At 33.7% G+C, this 19,808-nt stretch overlaps 1 protein-coding gene across 1 annotated transcript; it reads left to right on the forward strand.

Moving 5' to 3' along the window:
* Positions 1–16,728: 16,728 nt before the first annotated feature.
* On the forward strand, positions 16,729–19,743 carry LOC140806114 (uncharacterized). Its single transcript, XM_073162594.1, has 2 exons — positions 16,729–17,543; positions 18,777–19,743. The coding sequence occupies exons 1-2, from the start codon at positions 16,795–16,797 to the stop codon at positions 19,429–19,431; spliced, it is 1,404 nt and encodes a 467-aa protein (XP_073018695.1). The 5' UTR covers positions 16,729–16,794; the 3' UTR covers positions 19,432–19,743.
* The last annotated feature ends 65 nt before the right edge of the window (positions 19,744–19,808 follow it).

Here is a 19,808-nt window from a genome sequence, read left to right on the forward strand (position 1 = left end):
CTAACGTCGTCTCTCGATAGAACCATACGACATACTGTTCCGAATAACCACAACACATGTTCCCCAATTCTTGAATCCTAACGTTAGTCGGCATTCCACTGCAATTAGATTTTTAAACCAAATGGAATATCTTGATAAGCAACTAATATATATATATATATATATATATATATATATATATATATATATATATATATATATATATATATATATATTAACTAAACATCACATGATTTGAGGGATCCTTGACAGCAACTGATTTTTTAGTAAAACAAACCTGATTAAATAATCATCTGGGGGAAGTCTTAACCGCCAACAGTTAAACCTGCAATATAATTTAGTCCTAAGTTCCAACTCATTATTTGTTTAATTTCTTCCTTTATTTTCTTTATATTTTAAAAATAAAACTGCCATTCGTACACTAATAATTCAGATATTTGCTAGATATACAGTACCTTGTTCGTTCATTGATAAGGACGTAGGCACGTAGCTGTGATTATCTGTGATATGTCTATAATATAAAAGGATTTAAAGTTTAATTTTCATGCCATTTGTTTTTGGTCGTACAAATTTTATTATTAAGTGGCGGCTGTGCAATCCATTTGACTTGGAAAAGTTGCAAGTGGGATTATCCTTAATTTATTGATCATAAATTTTGTGAAATAGTTCTTGCTTTTTTTAATTACTTTGAAGAAAATAAATCTCAATACTTAAATAAATAAAATCCTTAATTTTTAATCGTATTATCATACACTAATCAATAGTCTTGGTTAAATTTTTTTGATACGTTCGAATTGATAATTTGAAGCTAAAAATTCAAATTCATAAGAATAATTTTATCGATTAGGTTGGATAAATTTATTTTACTATTGCTTTTAAATCCTTAACTATCTATTTTTTTAATAATTATTATGAATTTAAAATTAATCTCAATCAGCTAAGAGTAACTTTTAGAGTTATGAAAGCAATGACGATCAATATTCCAAATCAAATCAAATAGTCAAAAACTGTCGAAATTATTTGTTTATTTATATATTCGTTTGAGTCAATGGTTATTGATGATCATCAAGATTCAAACCAGAATTTTAGGGTTCTTTGATATATTGTATTAAGGAACGCTCCGACACATAGAATAAACAATGGTAATTTCTTCAATCATTAATAGAAAAATTAAATGTCATATTCAAGATTTTTAGAAACATAAATTTTATCTTCACCATATACATTACACATCTCATACCGACTCATATTTGAGTTTGCTACTCTTTTTTACATGTTTCTATTTTTGATCGTGTTATGATTAGTTTACAATTTTAGCAAACGAACACTTGTCGTTCTACCAACATAGTATAATCGTTCTACTCAACATGAATAATTATTATAGTTCAACAATATCTCTCCATATAATTGCACTTCTTGCAGTCAATGAGAATCGAACTCGTGACCTTGACTATTGATAGTCAATTGTTATGATCAAGCTCTTACCACTAGGCCAAAGTTATAATTGTTAACCAAAACACAACACTATTTCCTTATATTTGTGACAGCACAGAGTGTATTTGGGTGCTTATGATTATGGCTGTTAGGCCCATGAGTCTGGGATGTGTGTGTCTATATGTTGGTATTGTCTCATATCTCTTAGAGACTAGTTTATCATTTCTCTACTGTTGGTCATATCTCCAGTAGAGACAATATTATACTTTAAGATCTGGCGTAATTTTTTACGGCTCAGCCAATCAGATCAAACAGCACAAAGTCAACAGTTTGACACACAAGAACTTTCTAGAAGGCCACTCATTTCAGTCCTATTATATCTCATGCACACATAACTCAACATCTTCCCTTAAGAATTATAGAAAAATGCTTCTTGGGTGACTTGAAACAATGATCTTATTATGATATAAATTTTACGATCGAGCTATTGTCGCTTTACCAAAAATTATAGCTGGTGGTAATAATGAAATCATATTTTTTTAACTGCATAGCAGCCCAAGTGCGACATGGTTCGACCGATCTACCTAGCAGAGACAATTATTACACGTCAACAAACATGTTAGCCAGTTACTAAAAAATGAAGGCTTAAATTATGTTTATTTAATATATTATAATATTATATTAATAAATATTAATGCTCGCAAGTGATCGTAAACTATCGAATAAAATAATTTGCATTTGAATTCACTTAGAAGAAAAAGGTTGAACATGTTCAAAGCCTACAATATTTATTAGTTTTTAAAACTCGACCATATATATTCTCAAATAATTAGATTTCAAGATTGTAATTATCACATAAATGTCCTACACGTGTTTATAGGAAAACTCACACAAGTTCGAATTTCCTTCTCATAATTCATTACTAAACTTATGATAACTAAATTAATTTGGGACCAGAGGTTAGGAGTGACATGCACCATACGGAATCAAGTATATAATGCATGGAGGGGGGATCAAATATTGACCCCTCTTCGTATTCTATGCACTACACGGCATGTCCCAACGATTGATGTTAAAGATATTGATAAATATGGATTGTTGCGTTACATTTGACTGGGAAAATCTTGTGTGCTCTAAGTTAAGCTATTTTCGATTTTGATTATCTAAAAAATAGTACTATAAATTTGTTTTTTTTTCTAACAAATAAATTTGGTCTTTTGGATCTGGCTGGGATTCAGTTATTCTTGCTCGTTTTCATCTATTACCATGTCCTACTCGGGATCGAAGTGTCTCTTTTTCTGCCTCATGGATCAGGAAGTCGGGATGATGCTTAGTTTATGCTCAGCAACATGAACTGGGATTTCGACCAAAATCATGTAAGTTTATATATAAATTTATTTTTTTCTTCTAACAAATAAAGTAGGTCTTAATCATGTAAGTATATATATATATATATATATATATATATATATAATATATATATATATATATATATATATATATATATATATATATATAGACACATACTTTTGATGTCGTTTTTCCATAGTGCTAATGTGACATGTCCCCATTTTCTACTATCATGTTATAATTTTACAGTCTCATGTTAGATTTTTTGGTGTCACGTCTACATTTTCACACATTATCATCATGATGAAATAGGACCAAAGTCGGAAAAACTTAAGTTACAGGACCAAAACTCAATTTCGACTACTGTGGATGACCAAAATCCAAATATAAAAACTTATACAGCACAATTTTGTTTATTTTTCATATTTTACTAAATTAAGTTCAATGGACTTATTAGATTGTCTCGCAAGTTGCAGCCCGGGTATTATACATATAATCATCTAACAAGTAACATCCTACATCGGGCTACTTGATATTAAGTGTGTAATTATTTCGTTAGATATAAAAAATATATTATAATAATAATAATAATAATAATAATAATAATAATAATAATAATAGCATTTTCCTAAATTTAATCTTTGGAATGAGGATCAATATTCAACGAGAAAACATTATTAATATGTAAAAACGAATTAAAAATATAAGTCGGCGTTCGTCAGATGGACATGTTGAAGGAATTCCTCACAACTTTCAGGTTAATGTTATCTAACCGTAGTTAACTATATTTACGCTAATCATAATAATCCATTCAAATTAATGAGCTAATTCAAACACTGAATTTTGATGCACTGTTCCCCAAACATCGGCAAATAACGGGGATTGACAATTGACTAAATGAAACAACTTCTGGACCGACCAATAATTTATCAAACATTGATGCATGTGTCGCAGTTGATCCGCCACATAGCTTAATGTGCAATTGGACGATTGGACAGTGAATCAATAAATAAACTGATATTGAACACTCATTAAATACAAAAATAAATTATCGACCTTATATATATATATATATATATATTGAATGACTTTTCATTTCCACCATTTATCTTCTTCTTTTTGGCATCATGCATGATATCACAAGGCCGTGGTACAAAAATTGTTCTCACATATCATACTTTAAGGCTGATTTTATGAATTTATTATTATTTTTCTAACTTCGTCACCGGAAACTTGGGACAAATTAAATGAATCATTTTAACTAGGAGCTCCGGATCACATCATTAATCATTATTATCAGTAATTTTTTTTTTTGATAAATTGATAAGTTCTTGATATTACAATTGATATCAGAACAAATTTTTGCATGTTTAATTTACATGGATTGTAACGAGTGCTATTATTTAGAAAGATTTTTGTGGTGCAAGGATTATCTTTATCACGAAAGAAACTGGCACATGACACTTGTGCTACCCTATATTAAAAAATTTTGTTTCACTTTATCTTCAAATATAAAATTTTGGAAACATGTTATATATTTGAATTTTGTATGAAGTTACGGTCAAAATCATATGCACATGGTCGGTCCACCCAAGCATCTTGATCATAATGATATAATATGATCAGTATAATATTATTCTTATTATTTTATTTAAAGAAGAAACACATATAAATACTGTCTCCTCTCTCGGCTTCTCTCATCCAATTCAAATTACACAATCCACTCTTTATATTCTAGACATTTAATCCGAAGAAAATAATTATGGGCTTCAAGGGTCGGAAACAGAGCATGCTGATTCGATGCATGAAAGGGCCAATCAGAATTCTGGTCCGAGCCCGTGACTTGTACTTTCAAAACATGTCCAGCAACGGCGTGCATGTGTTCTCCGGCGGTGCCATGAGCTGCCCAGCTCCTCAACTCGGGAGCCTCTCAAGAAAAACCATTGTGAGCTCGTCGAATTCCAGTCGCAGTCCGAGCTCAAGTGGGTACTACAGAAGGTCAAGTCCGATGATCAGACGAACACCGGTGGTTCCTGCGACTCGCAGCCATTCTGTTCTCATCGGCCGGATTGATGAAGACAAGTGTTGTCATTTCGGAGCAGACGACGAGCCGGAGGTGGTTTATCCGAAAAGTAAAAATTATGCATCTACCAGAAGAAGCATTATGGCGTATTGACGATTTTAAGATGGATGCTAATTAAATATCTCAAGATTTGATGGTGGTGTTTGAAATTCTCGAGTTCGAGTAGCATCCATCATTGTTAAAGAAGTACATGCATGCTGAGCCCTGAGGAATAGTTAGATCATGACGTTTTGTCATACTTCGTACTTTTTAAAACTATTATAGTTTTTTAGTTAAGTTCATTTCCAATCGGTGTTACTACTTACTACTACCTACAAATTTATCATATGCATTATAATATGACAAGTTAAAAGAAGTCAAGATTCATTAACAAAAAATGTTTATATTGCAACTCATATGAAGGAAAAAGTAATATAGATACACAAATTTCGTCTCCAAATGCTTCAGCTTCATATGTCACAAGTAGTCTATATTGATAGATCAAGTCTATTCAATAGTTTGCACTTTCTTTTTTTCATTTTTCATTAGAGCGTTAAAGTGACATTATATACGGTTGTCCATTTCAGACGCCGTATCAATAATTTTTGGTTCCACGACATCATTTTCCAATGACACTACATCAACACACCATAAAAAAAGACTAGAATTGATTTCATTATTAGTTTATTAATTACTTGATTATAATGTAAATATTTTTACATTATAATAATACAGTTCAAGGTAACACAATTCAAACTATTTATAAAGTATATATGATGCATTGTGTGTGTGTATATATATATATATATATATATATATATATATATATATATATATATATATATATAAAGTAATTATAGTTAAATATTTTGTCAAATGAAAATATTGACCAATTTGTTGGGTCTTTATTCAGGTGACACAATTGAGTTGGATGTACAAGTTAAGGCGCAATTGGATGGACAAATAATCAATTTTTTTTAAAAAAGCTTACATTGAACACTTTATATTATTATATATGCCATTGGCCTTCTTTCAATGTTCATTCTGACTTCTCATTTTCACTCGCTGTTATCTGTATGTGCGGTATGCTATGGTACAAATGTTGTTCCATAAATCTAATTAGAGGTTGATTTTATGAATTTATCATTTTTATTTATTTTTAATTAATTTCTTCTCACTTGAAGGTTTGGAGATTTAAATCATGATATTTTGGACCAACCAAAAAATTGAAATTGCTATTTAAAAAAGAAAAGAAAAGAAGGAAATGCCGACCGTACGTATTGCTATAGTTTTATGTGTTCTAGGCCAAAATGCAACTTGATAAATATGAGTAGAGTATTATTTTATCCAAAAATAAATGTCCATGATCATGACACATAAATATATATAGCCTCTTCTCTCATCCGTATTCCGATCGATTCAAACTACACAATTCACTCCTTAAATTCTAAGTAGGATTAATCCGAAGAGAATAACTATGGGAATCAAGGGTCGGAAAGAGAGCAAGCTGATTCGAATCATCAAAGGGCCAATAAGAATTCTGGCACGAGTCCGTGACATGTACTTTCAGAACATCACGTCCAGCGGCAGCGTGCATGTGTTCTCCGGCAGCGGCATGAGCTGCCCAACTCCTCAACTTGCGAGTCTGTCAAGAAACACTAGCGCGAGCTCGTCCAACTCGAGTCATAGTACGAGTTCAAATGGGTACTCCAGAAGGTCAAGTCCGATGAGCAGACGAGCCACGGCAGCGCCTATGCCTCGCAGCCAGTCGGTTCCGATTGGTCGGATTGACGAAGACAAGAGTTGTGATTTCGGAGTAGACGACGAGCCGGTGGTGGTTTATCCGAAAAGTAGAAGTTGCGCAACTACCGGTTAATTAGAATTTGTTGATAGAAATACATGTTGGACCTATAGATATCCCATAGCATAAAGGTGTGAGTTCCTTGAAATCTTTCATGTTGTGCTTACTTTAGTTCAAAATTTGTGCAGTGATGATTCATGTAATAATATAAAACTCCCAGTTATATGCCGTCTTATGAACCTGCATGAATTGCGCAAAAAAGTTGACTCAGAAATGAGACTTTGAACAAGTTCTAAGATTTTGCCAAAAGATTGTATCTATACACTAATACACAGCAAGAAGATGAATCTAGGCTGGAATCGATTAGCCTGAAGTTTCGATTCCGAATCACACCGCATTCTTGTGTAGTTGTGCTGAGTGACAGTGAGTTAATGTGATACGTACGAGTCTTGTTCGTAAATATGGCACGAATTCATTTGTGTTGCAAAATATATAGTTTAATTCGCAATTGGAATTGGAACAGCATATTCCAAAAATTATTACACGCGCACGTTAAATTTTATGTGAACATGAGAATTTTTTCTGAAGAGCTGCACGTACGATTTCAATACTAAGAATATCGACGGCGACAACTGATCGGTTCAGTAATCAACCGAACCGCTAAAATTAAATAAATGGAATTATTTTCCCGATTGAATCGAACCGACTGAACTTTTTGAACCTATTTAAAATCAATTATTTCGGTCACTATTTGAATCAAGCAATTTTTCAAAAAAAAAAAAATAAGGAACTAAATTTATTCATTTCATGAGAAAGAAGTATGCTTAAATTGGGTAAAAGTTTTTTGAAAAAAAAAACATGGGCCGACAACGAAACCCAACGCCCAACCCAACACTATTCAAATAGGACCCTGTCAATAAAATAAATTTAATTTTAGAAATAAATCGGTTCATTATTTGATAACTAAAACCAAACCATTGATGATTTTAGAAATCATAATCGCATCGGGAGTTTAACCGAAATTTTGTTCACCCTAGCCATGACTAGAGATGATCACGGTGTGTTTGGCTTCTTTTTTTTTTGGCTAAAATTCAAACTAATATTCTATATACGGTTTTTTTTTTGGCTTTTTTAAAATAAAATATAGTGATGTGATGTGATGAAGTTGGGTCGGTTAGTGCGATTTTTTAAAAAGTTTGATCAGCAAATATTAAAATCAGAGTAAAGCGTGAGTTTGATGTTTTGGAGTTCGCATACGTCTTTCTATAATTATAATCATAAATAACATTAAATCTCTAATTACGTTTGCTATGAGTCACTTCGATAGTTATCAAAGCAGTGACGATTATATGTCCAAATTAAATTAAAGAGTCAGCATTAATTCGATATATACCCAATTTGCTTAGTCTTCTTACACATGATTCATAGTTATGAATTCATTTATGTATGCTGGTGTCACAGTAGAGGCGGCTTGATAATTATTTTTACAATAAATAAGCCATCCCAAACTAAAGTTGACATTTTCCTTTCCGCTCATTAAATTCAACAATTCTGATTTTTTCATTAATATCTATAGCTGTTGTCTGAATAGCATGCTGTAGTAACACACACATACATAACAAGTGTTTTTTTTTTTTTTTTATCTTTTCTAATATAAAAAATTAGAGTAAAATCTACTATTGATGTGTTCCTTACTCTGACCACATGATCCAGGCCATAAATTAAATTAATATGAAAAAGAGAGTCAACCACTCAACTATAATATTCCCAACTCCCAAGAGGTGGACCGACTCAACTGTAATGCCTTTATAGATGGGTTGTTCTTGCTCCTTTTTCAATAAATATATCACTAGAAAATAATTAATGGTCCACACCGCCAAAGAACACACACCCCTTTGGCTCATACTCTGACTTGCCACTTGACAATGATTATATATATAATTATAAATAAGACCATATTAATTATATATGATAATATTACTATTATTTTAATACATAGCACCAACGCATACAACAACACATATAAATAGCGTCTCCTCCTCCGGTTTCTCTCATGCACATCATAAACACAATCCACTCATTAAATTCCAATAACTTAATCCAGAAAAAGAATTATGGGCTTCAACAAAAAAAGCAAAGTGCTTCGATTCGTGGAGGGGCCAATCAAGATTCTGGCACGAGCCCTTGATTCGTACGTCCGAAACATGTCCAGCAGCGGCGCGCATGTGTACTACGGCAGTGCCATAAGCTGCCCGACTCCTCAGCTTGGAAGCCTACCAAGAAACATCGGCGTGAGCTCGAGCAATTCGGGTTACAGTACGATCGCGAGTTCAGACGTGTACTTCAGAAGGTCACGACCCATGAGTAGACAAGACGTGGCAAAGCCGGCGCTTCTCAGGCTGTCGGATCCGATTGGTCGGATTGACGAATATAAGTGCTGTGAATTCAGAGTAGACCACGTGCCGGAGGTGGTTCATCCAAAGGGTATACGCTCCGCGGCAACGAGAAGAAGAAAGATTGCGAGTGTTGACGATGATTTTACGATGAATGTTGAATACAAAAAGATATGATGAAGGGGTACTGTTTCAACTTTTTTGTTGCCAGTCAAACCATATCGATAGGCGATAGCAATGTTCCGCTACTGCCGTGATGGCGAGCATTTTCTCTGGTGTAACACGATATATATTGTTGGGAAAAATCGCAATTCTCGTTCGATATATTTGTCGATCTCTTTGTAATTTTGGTTCTCTGTATTATGAAAAGTGAGTTTTGGTCATGTATATGTTAATATTTGGTAATTTTAATCATTTGTATTAATAGTGTTTATGTAACCTTATACGTATAAACAACATGTTGGTAAGATGTCTCGAAAGTTGACCTATCATGTTGATTGCCGCAAGTAATTGGATCTCCCGATTAATGGTAATAATCGAGATATGTTAAAATTAGTTAATTACTGTGGAATCAAATGAAGTGATAGAAGAAGACTTGAATTGGAACTGAAAAGTGGACAGTTACTAGCTAACTGGATTAGAGAGTGATCTGTTACTTTGATAACACATATATATGCGGAATAGATCAGAGAAGAGACGAGGCATTCATATACAATTAACATCAGAAAAATTCACTATAAAAAGAAGAAAGAAAGGGATACAAAGGAAACAAGAGAGAAATTGTGAGGTCAAGGGATTTAGTCTTGATTATGATCTGTTCTTGTTACAGAGAGCTTGTACTGTAAACTTTTTATAGAGTGAATGATAGAAAAAAAAAAGTGGCTGTTAACATATGGTGGTTTATAGCCGAACCACGTAAATATTCAAACAGACATCCATTAGAAGGCACCAAGTGTCATCATTCTTTGCCTTGGAGGCAAGCCCCTCCTTTAAGTTTCAATGGAGAAATCGATAACAGCAATATGGATAAAACTCGAACATCTCTACGACAAAGTCTCCCGCTAAGAAGCTATATATGAGGCATAGATTGTATTCATTAAAAATTGTCGTGGAGAAGAAACTCACATATCAAATGGAAGAGTTTGTGAAAATCCTGGATGATTTAGAGAACATCAATGTAAAACTCGATGAAGAAGATAAATAATTGATTCTATTAAATGCCCTCCCAATATCGCACGAAAATTTTAGAGATGCGGTGCTATATGGGCCGGAAAGAACAAATGATTTCATTGGAAGAAGTAGAATTAGCTATTATAACAGAAGAAATTCAAAGGAAATCTCAACAAAATGGTGAAACTCACGGTGAGAGCCTCAAAGTTCGAAGGAGAGGAGAAAAAATCACAAAAAGGGCAAAATAATAAATCTGGATCAAGACGTCAATCGAGATATAAGTGCTTCCACTGCCATGAGGAAGGGCATTTCAAACGCGACCGCCAGATAAAAAAAAAAAAAAAGAAAACCTGTGAAAAACCAAAGGATTATGGTGAGGCTGTCGTAGATTCCGATGAATATGATTCAGCGGAAGCTCTTGTTGTATCATATCAAGACTAGAAGATTAATGAGTGGATTTTTTACTCCGGTTGTTCACTCCACAAGTGCTCTCTAAGGTCTTGGTTCGAAACTTTCACAGAACTTGATCAAGAACTTGTTCTCCTTTGAAACAATAAATCATGTAGGGTAAATGGCATTAGAACCATCACATTAAAGATGCATGATGGTCTGGAAAGAACTTTACACACTGTCATGCATGTCCCGGAATTCAATAGGAATTTGATATCATTTTGGCACTATTGATTTGAATGGATATACGTTCAGGGACGACTATAGTTGGTGGCTCTGTCATGGCCCAAGGAAACATAGATAAATCAAAATTATGGCACCTAAGGCTTGGTCCTGTTAGTGTAAATTGTGTCAAAGGATTACAAATTAAGCATGGAATTTAGAAACATGTCCAAGGTGTTTTGTAACAAGGTGTCATCTTTGATGAAACAAAGATGGGCTACACACAGAGAATTAACAGCTAGCATAAATGATCATGATTCTCTTAAGTCTAACTCGCGAGTTGAGGTGGAGCAATTTGCAGACAATGACTCTCAGGAAGTTAGAGGTCAAGACCAACCATATGAGGCATATTATGAGGATCAAGTTCAAGTACGTAGATCATGGCCCTAGATCATACAAACTTGCTAGAGACTGGAAACGAGGATTATAAAACTCTAGTAGAGCATGTGGAGCTACAAGAACCATGTTCCTCCAAGGGGAAAGTGCTGGGCCAAAATATTCCTACCGAAGATATCTCAACGGATATGATGACAAAGACATCACCACAGACCAAGTTCAGACATTGTTCCAACTTGGTCAAGTCTATGGAATGGAAGTAACCCGAAATTATTATCTTATATAATATAATGGTTTTTAGTTCGTCAGTTCAACCGATCTGAACGATTGAATCTTTTTTCAAGGTAAACCAGTTCGATAACTGGTCTGTTATGAAAACATTTGATGAATGTATATTTGCATACATTAAAAGACAAAAAAAAATGTCTAAAATGATCAATACAGGACGTGAAATGGTGAAATATAGGAAATTTTAATTAGAGGGTAAATGCAATATTTTATCAGATAAAAATAATAAATAGAAGCAACCCAAATATATTTTTCTGTTTTGAAATATTTATATTTATTGTGTTTTATAATTTTTTATTGGAATGAATGAAGCATGAAAATTGCCTACGGAAAACTTGATTCAATCTCCACGGCTAAATTTTTTAAAATAAAAACGTAGCGTCAGTGTGAATTATATTATAAGTAGTACAGGGGCCCAAAGAATGAGTTCAAATTATTTTTTACATTGAAAATGTAAGCATTTTCAGAGCCATAAAATTTTGAAGATATTTAAATACTTTTTAGTTTTTCGTTAACACTAGCAACTGTAATACATAAAAGATTCCCAATTTTCCATTTATTTCTTTTAAAAAAAATTATATATTAGGTTTAAAAAAAAATCCATCATTTCAAATCAAGATCAAGCACAACCTAAGATCAAGTTCATTGTGTTTATTAAGGTAATATAAATTTGACAAAAATTTGTGTGAGACGGTCTCATTTGTCGTATTTTGTGAGACAGATATCTTATTTGGGTCATCCATAAAAAATATTATTTTTTATACTAAGAGTATTACTTTTATTGTGAATATTGATAAGGTTGACTCGTCTCACAGATAAAAAATTTTGAAACCGTCTCACAAGAAACCTAATCTTTATCATTCTTGGTTTCATGAATTGGATTTGATATTTTAAATCATTATTTTAATCAATATGATTATTTTATATTTGGAAGCCGACACGATGAATTTTAACTTTTAAGATTCTGAAAATTGAGGTGCTTTCAAATCTAAGTTTTCAATAATAATCTCAAAGAGTAGGTCTTTTGTGTGATGATCTCACAAATTTTTATACGTTAGACGCGTCAATCTTATCGATATTCACAATAAAAAATAATAATTTTAGCATAAAAACTCATACTTTTTCATGGATGACCCAAATAAGAGATACGTCTCACAAAATATGATCCGTGATACCGTCTCACACAAGTTTTTGCACATCTCAAAATGCGTAGATTGTAAATTGGGAGCTATGTTCTTATATATGGGCGGCTCACAAAATAATTTAGATTTTTCAAATCATATATTAAAATCTCAATCATAAATGTATATATAATTAAATCATAAATCATTAGTTTCAACTCTAATCTAATTTAAATTTTAAAACAAATTTCAAACCTAATATTGTATTATCATATATATGATCATCTAAATATTAATATCCAAAATATGAATATTTATATTTTGATAAAAAAAAATATTAACATATATATATATATAAAGGACAAAAAATTTGAATACTTCCAGGACAGCTCAGATAAATAACACACCATAGGATTTAATATTTTCAATAGTTTTTATTATATAAAATAACAAAAAAATTATCTCAAAGTTTAGTAAAAGAACATAAAATTTCGTTAATTTTTTTTTATAAAATAAGCAAAAACTTGTAATATTTTGTGAGACGAAATATCTTATTTGGGTAATCCAATAAAAAGTATTACTTTTTATGTTATGATTATTATTTTTATTGTGAATATCGGTAAGTTGATTCGTCTCAGAGATAAAGATTCGTGAGACCATCTAACAAGATACCTACTCTACAAAATATAAGTATTGGGATGCACAAAATTTTGTTAATCTTACATAAAATAAAAAGATAGATTTATCTTATATTATAATTAAAACATTATAATTACGTTTTTCTAAATTTTATATTTTTAATTAAATTATGTTTTTAACATGTTTGAATAAACAACACGTAAGTTTTTTGGCAACTAAATAAAATATATTCAAATTTGTTGGTATCAATGGCTTATCAATAAGACAAAAGCTACAAATGTTGGTCAAGACGTAATTATTTCCTTATAGTTGTGATAGTATAGAGCTCCATGCTAAATTACGGTTGGACATAAAAGACTGCACTGATATGGGTGGCAATGGGTTGAGTTGTTAGGCCCGTAAATGCGAGATGGACATTGGGGTCGTGCTTCGCTGCTGGTACTATCTTAGTCCTTCGATATCGATATTATCCTCCCATGCCTCTATTGATGTCCACGACAAATATTGTTTACCCTTAAGATTTGGCGTCCTTTTTTTTACGATTCACTTAACCAATCAAATCAAACAAAACAACGTCAGTAGCATGTCGTACATGAGCATTTCCTAGGAGATCACCTATGAGAGTATTTCTCTTATCCTTACACACTTAACCCAACAATCCCTCTCCGAGAGGTATGTAAATATGTTTTGAAGGATTCGAACTCATGTTCTCGCTCTGGTACCAATTGTTAACATTGAGTGATTGACGTTTACCAAAAGTTATATCTGGTGGTAATAACGCAACTCTAATCTTTTAACCGTACCAAAACTCAAATACCACATATCAAACAGAGATAATTATTGCACCTAAGGGTGGACAATAATTCTCTTAAACCGAAACTGACCAAACGAACTAATTCGAAAATTCGGTTAGGTTAATTCAGAAATTTGATTTTAATTTTTTTAAAAATCAATTAGATCGGTTCAATTTTGATATTTATTTTCCGAAATAAAAAGTTGACCAAGTCAGATAACTAAATGCCCCTTAATGAGATCTCTCTTAAATCTTTGCTAATGAGACTCTCCATAATTTTAAGTGTCATTAACAAAATATCCCGTGCAATTTATGCAAATCACAATCCCTCATATAATTAACCATAGTTAATTATCATATACTATTCTAAGAATGACAATCGCAATTAATAGCCAATTTAAGCAATACATCGTGCTATTGTATTGAACCCCATACAGTGGTTAGTTTCTGAAATCGATAATTATTAAATATATGTATGCATGTGAGTGGATGGTTGAGTCAATCGGGTAGTTAATAGGGTTGACTATGAAACAATAAATATGATTAATCGAATCCTTTATTATTATATATATCATTACAATTTGAAATATTAACATCATATTTTTTAAAAAATCAAAATTCAGCGTTTTCAAATGTAAGAAAAAATATATGAAATCAAAGCTATATTTAAATTTAGGAAAATACAACGAATAACGCATCCATATGTTATGTGTGTATTTATTTTTACTCTCGAATTATAGCATAAGGTGGATATATCCAATATTGATGGCTGTGACTTATAACTCAATATAATTTTTTTTTTAAAAAAAGAAGTCAAATATCGTTTTTAAGAAAACAATATTTTCAAATGTCAACAACTATCATGCGTTTAGCGATGGGTTGCTCCTTTGTTCAAACAAATATATCTCTGGCTGGTACCTAAACATATGCACATGCAATGGGTTCACCCACCAAAGAAAACACCCCCCTTTGCCCCTTTTTTAGATTAAATTAATTCCATATCATTTGCGACTTGATTATATAATATAATATGGATATTATAATCCAACGAACAAATTCCCATAACACATATAAACACCATCTCCTCTCCTCTGGTTTCGATCATTCACTTCAAACTAATCTCAGTACTTAATCCAAAGGAAGAAAGAATTATGGGCGTAAAGGTTCGTAAACAAAACTTATTGGTTCGATTCATTAAAGGGCCAATCAAGATTCTGGCCAAAGCCCGTGATTTGTACGTCCAAAACATGTCCACCAGCGGCATGCATGTGTTCTATGGCAGCGGCATGAGCTGCCCCACACCTCAACTCGGGAGCTTGCCCAGAAGCGTAAGCCTCGCCTCCTCGAATTCGAGTTACAGTACTAGTTCAGACGAGTGCTCGACAAGGCCTAGTCCAAGGGGCAGAGCGCCTGTGCCTCGCAGTCAGTCGGTCACGATAAGTCGGATTGATGAAAACAAGTGCTGTGAATTCGGCGCCACAGATGTGCAACCGAAGGGGGCGTACTCGAGGAGTAGAAGCTGTGCGGCTCCTAGAAGAAGTAAGATTGCGAGTGGTGATCATGATTTTGAGATGGATGTTAAATACAGACGACTTTGATCCATTCTGGAGGCGTAATGTGTTATTTTCTGTGCATGCTTAATCAGCAATATTATATGAATGAATGAAATAAGAATGGAAACGTTTGCGGTTTATTTAAGAATTTTGGTTTATAGTATGCAAATATTTGGGAGAGATCTCCTTATGGAAAGAAAACTCGAGTTGTATTAACGAGATCATACGATTATCGGTCTAAATATGTGAGGTTCGTGTTTGACATATTTGAAACAATAATGGGTTATTACAACTACCTAGAACCTAAGATCATGACAGGATGAACTGAACCGGAGAATTCAGAGTTGTTTGACTCAAAAATAAAATTGCAATATAAATTTCAAGAATCAATTGAAAGTTGACATGCAGATTCAGGAGGGTACGTATCTTTTTTTATTTTATTTTAATCAATGGTTGAATGAAATTATGAAATATGAAAAGTGCGTAAGTTTAAATATACTCACTACTTATTATGCAAGCAAAACATACAGGGAATCGTAATTATTTAATAATACCTAGAAATCCTTGCGGTTTTTGAGAACTCGAGAATGGGTTTTCAAAATAAATTTCGAATTTAGTATAATATATTATGATTATATTTCAGACTTTGAAAAAATCATTTATTAAATCTCATTTTGTATTTAATTTTTTAGACATCATAATTAAATCAAAACTTTTAAAACAAAATAGATTTAAAAAAAAAGTTGAATCTAAAAAGATGAAATATATAAAATTGAAAGGAAATGAAAGTGAAGAGATTGTATATGAGAATGTGGCATATGATTACTTTTATTTTGGGATTATAAAATAAACATCACAATCTGAATTAAACAAATAATAATAATAATAATAATATAATTAACCAGACATTTTAAATAATGGGCCAGTTGGGCTCTTAGATCGTGGTGTGTCGAAAGCTGTTTGGGATCAGATTATTAATGGGCTTTGAATAAGCCATTTAGGTTTCTATATTTGGTGGATCCTAACTTGTTTGGTTTGGACTAGATTTTTAATGGTCTTTGTAGTGCGCCAGTTGGGCTTCTACATATTGGTGTGTGGAAGCCCAAAACCCTAAACCCCAGTCTCATATCTTCTGCTCCTCCAGTTCGTATATTGTCCTCATTTACGTTCGGGTTTTTCGACATGGCGGAAATCAAGCTTTCCGAGATGCGAGATTTGACCCGAATTGAAAGAATCGGAGCTCATTCCCATATCCGGGGCCTGGGCCTCGACTCCGCCCTTGAACCACGCTATTCCTCCGAGGGTATAGTCGGCCAGACCTCCGCCCGGAAAGCAGCCGGAGTAATCGTTAAGATGGTGCAAGAAGGAAAAATTGCCGGACGAGCGGTGCTCCTAGCTGGTCATCCCGGCACCGGAAAGACTGCTATCGCTATGGGCATGGCCAAATCCCTCGGCCAAGAAACCCCTTTTGCTATGCTTGCTGGAAGTGAGTTGTTTTCCCTCGAGATGTCGAAAACTGAGGCGTTGATGCAGGCCTTCAGGAAGGCTATCGGGGTTAGAATTAAGGAGGAAACTGAGGTGATTGAAGGTGAAGTGGTGGAGGTACAGATTGACCGGCCTGCGGTGGCGGGGGCCGCTTCGAAGACCGGGAAGCTGACTCTAAAGACCACAGAGATGGAGACGGTGTATGATTTGGGGGTGAAGATGATTGAGGCGTTGGGGAAGGAGAAAGTGCAGAGTGGGGACGTGATTGCCATTGACAAGGCATCTGGGAAAATAACGAAGCTGGGTAGATCTTTCTCGAGGTCTCGGGATTATGATGCCATGGGGGCGCAGACCAAGTTCTTGCAGTGCCCTGACGGAGAGCTGCAAAAGAGGAAGGAGGTCGTGCATTGCGTTACCCTTCACGAGATAGATGTTATCAACAGCAGGTACTGAAAAACAAATATTTGTGTTTAATTTAGTGAAGTTACTGGCTAATTGCCTTGCTTGGTTTATATGTTTTCCCTCTATATAAATTGTTTCTAGTTGAGTAAACAAACTGAATGAAGTCAAATTTACTAAGGTGTTTACTGAAAAGAAGTCAAATTTACTAAGGCTCTAATCGTTCGAATTAAGTATTTTCGTGATCAAGTTTGTTTGCTCAAGACCAGTTCAAAATATTCGAACTTATTCGCTAGCTATTCAAATTATTGTTCGAACATTGACTCTGAGAATGAACGTTTGAAAACTCGAAATGTATATATATTTAATATGTAAATATATTATACATTATGTAATAAAATATCAAGTTCACTGTCGAACAAAATAATTTTGGTTGGAGTTTGATAATTTCAAATATAAATCAAATATTTATCGAGCCAAATCGAAAAGCTTGTGAACCGCTTCGAATCGTTTAGAGCCCTAGTTTTAGTGTGTAAATTGGCTTTGTGTTCGAGCCACCAAAGTATGGCCGTAAAATGAATACACTGGACCCTGAGAAATATCTTAGTGCAAGTGTTCTAACTTCATGTCTGAGCTAAATGCTGAATTTAAGTTAAATAAATTGTATGAAATTACTTGGTACACTCACCAAACTAGATCGAAAAGCTTGTGAACCGCTTCGAATCGTTTAGAGCCCTAGTTTTAGTGTGTAAATTGGCTTTGTGTTCGAGCCACCAAAGTATGGCCGTAAAATGAATACACTGGACCCTGAGAAATATCTTAGTGCAAGTGTTCTAACTTCATATCTGAGCTAAATGCTGAATTTAAGTTAAATAAATTGTATGAAATTACTTGGTACACTCACCAAACTAGATTAGCCATATCCTTTGCACAAATGTGATGGAGTAGAACAAATAGAAAATACATGGCTTTTTAGCAGATAATAAATATATCATTACTAGTATTTAGTGGAAATTCAAGCTGTATCGGGTCAGAAATTTGCGCTTGGTTTTGCTCAATTCGTGTGCTATTTTATGGCATATGCGTATGGACGAGCAGAATACATCGTTTGCGATTGTGAAGTCTTCATTAATCTACGTTTTGGCATCTGTATGCATAGTGAAGTCTATGAGTGATACATTTTCAAAAACTTTCTGCTAGAATTAAGTTTGTTGTCTAGTTTTAAAAATAATGGTCCTCTCTTGCTCTGCATCTGTACTGACAGTCCTCTCGTAATTCAGAACACAGGGATTTTTAGCTTTGTTCACTGGTGATACCGGTGAAATTCGTGCTGAAGTTAGGGAACAAATTGATACAAAGGTTGCTGAGTGGAGGGAGGAAGGAAAAGCGGAAATCATACCAGGTGTACTTTTTATCGACGAAGTTCACATGCTTGACATTGAGTGCTTTTCTTTCTTGAACCGTGCATTGGAGAATGATATGGCACCTATAGTAGTGGTTGCCACCAACAGAGGAATTACTTCTATTCGAGGAACAAAATACAGATCCCCACATGGTATTCCAATTGATTTTCTTGATCGTCTGTTAATCATCTCTACACAACCGTATACACCAGATGATATTCGAAAAATCTTGGACATCCGATGCCAAGAGGAAGATGTAGAAATGTCTGAAGATGCTATGGTATTGTTGACGAAAATTGGAGAGAATACTTCTTTGAGATATGCCATAAACCTGATCACGTCTGCGGCTTTGGCCTGCCAAAAACGGAAGGGAAAGCTTGTGGATATTGAAGACATTAGCAGAGTTTATGAGCTATTTTTTGATGTAAAGAGGTCGACACAATACTTAATGGAATATCAAAGTCAATACATGTTCAGTGAGGTGCCAGCAGCAGAGGGAGATGACAATGAAGCCAATGCTATGATTTCATAGTAACTGTAATAGGCGCGGAACTGACAATTGCTTGTATATTCTAACCCGACATCGTAATTTGGCTCAGGACATTCACGTCGCCATTCTGAAATGATAATGTAGTTTGAATTAAAGCATTGTGATTGAGTTTTGTAAATTAACGTTCTCAAAGATTTGAATACTTCGGTGCCAGGATAGTTGTCCACTTGTCCCTAGATTTTTTCTTGAATTTTCTGGTTTTTGTGATTGTTTCTACTGTATCAAATTGTATGTATCCTTGAGATTCTTGGTTTTGAGCTCACAGCGAAAGGCAATGAAAGAAAAGTTTAAAGATCGTGGATTCTGCTCCCGCTTATATTCGGGTTTTGTTTCAAAATAAAGGGCCTTTTAAAGGATTT

Source organism: Primulina eburnea, chromosome 11 (assembly GCF_022965805.1).
Source record: "Primulina eburnea isolate SZY01 chromosome 11, ASM2296580v1, whole genome shotgun sequence".
Lineage (NCBI taxonomy): Eukaryota > Viridiplantae > Streptophyta > Magnoliopsida > Lamiales > Gesneriaceae > Primulina > Primulina eburnea.

Bases quoted from the DNA above. Each gene is read 5' to 3' on its own strand.
- LOC140806114 (XM_073162594.1), top strand. From the start codon at position 16,795: ATGGCGGAAATCAAGCTTTCCGAGATGCGAGATTTGACCCGAATTGAA. The intron at 17,544-18,776 runs GTACTGAAAAAC...CTCGTAATTCAG, and splicing joins ATAGATGTTATCAACAGCAG to AACACAGGGATTTTTAGCTT.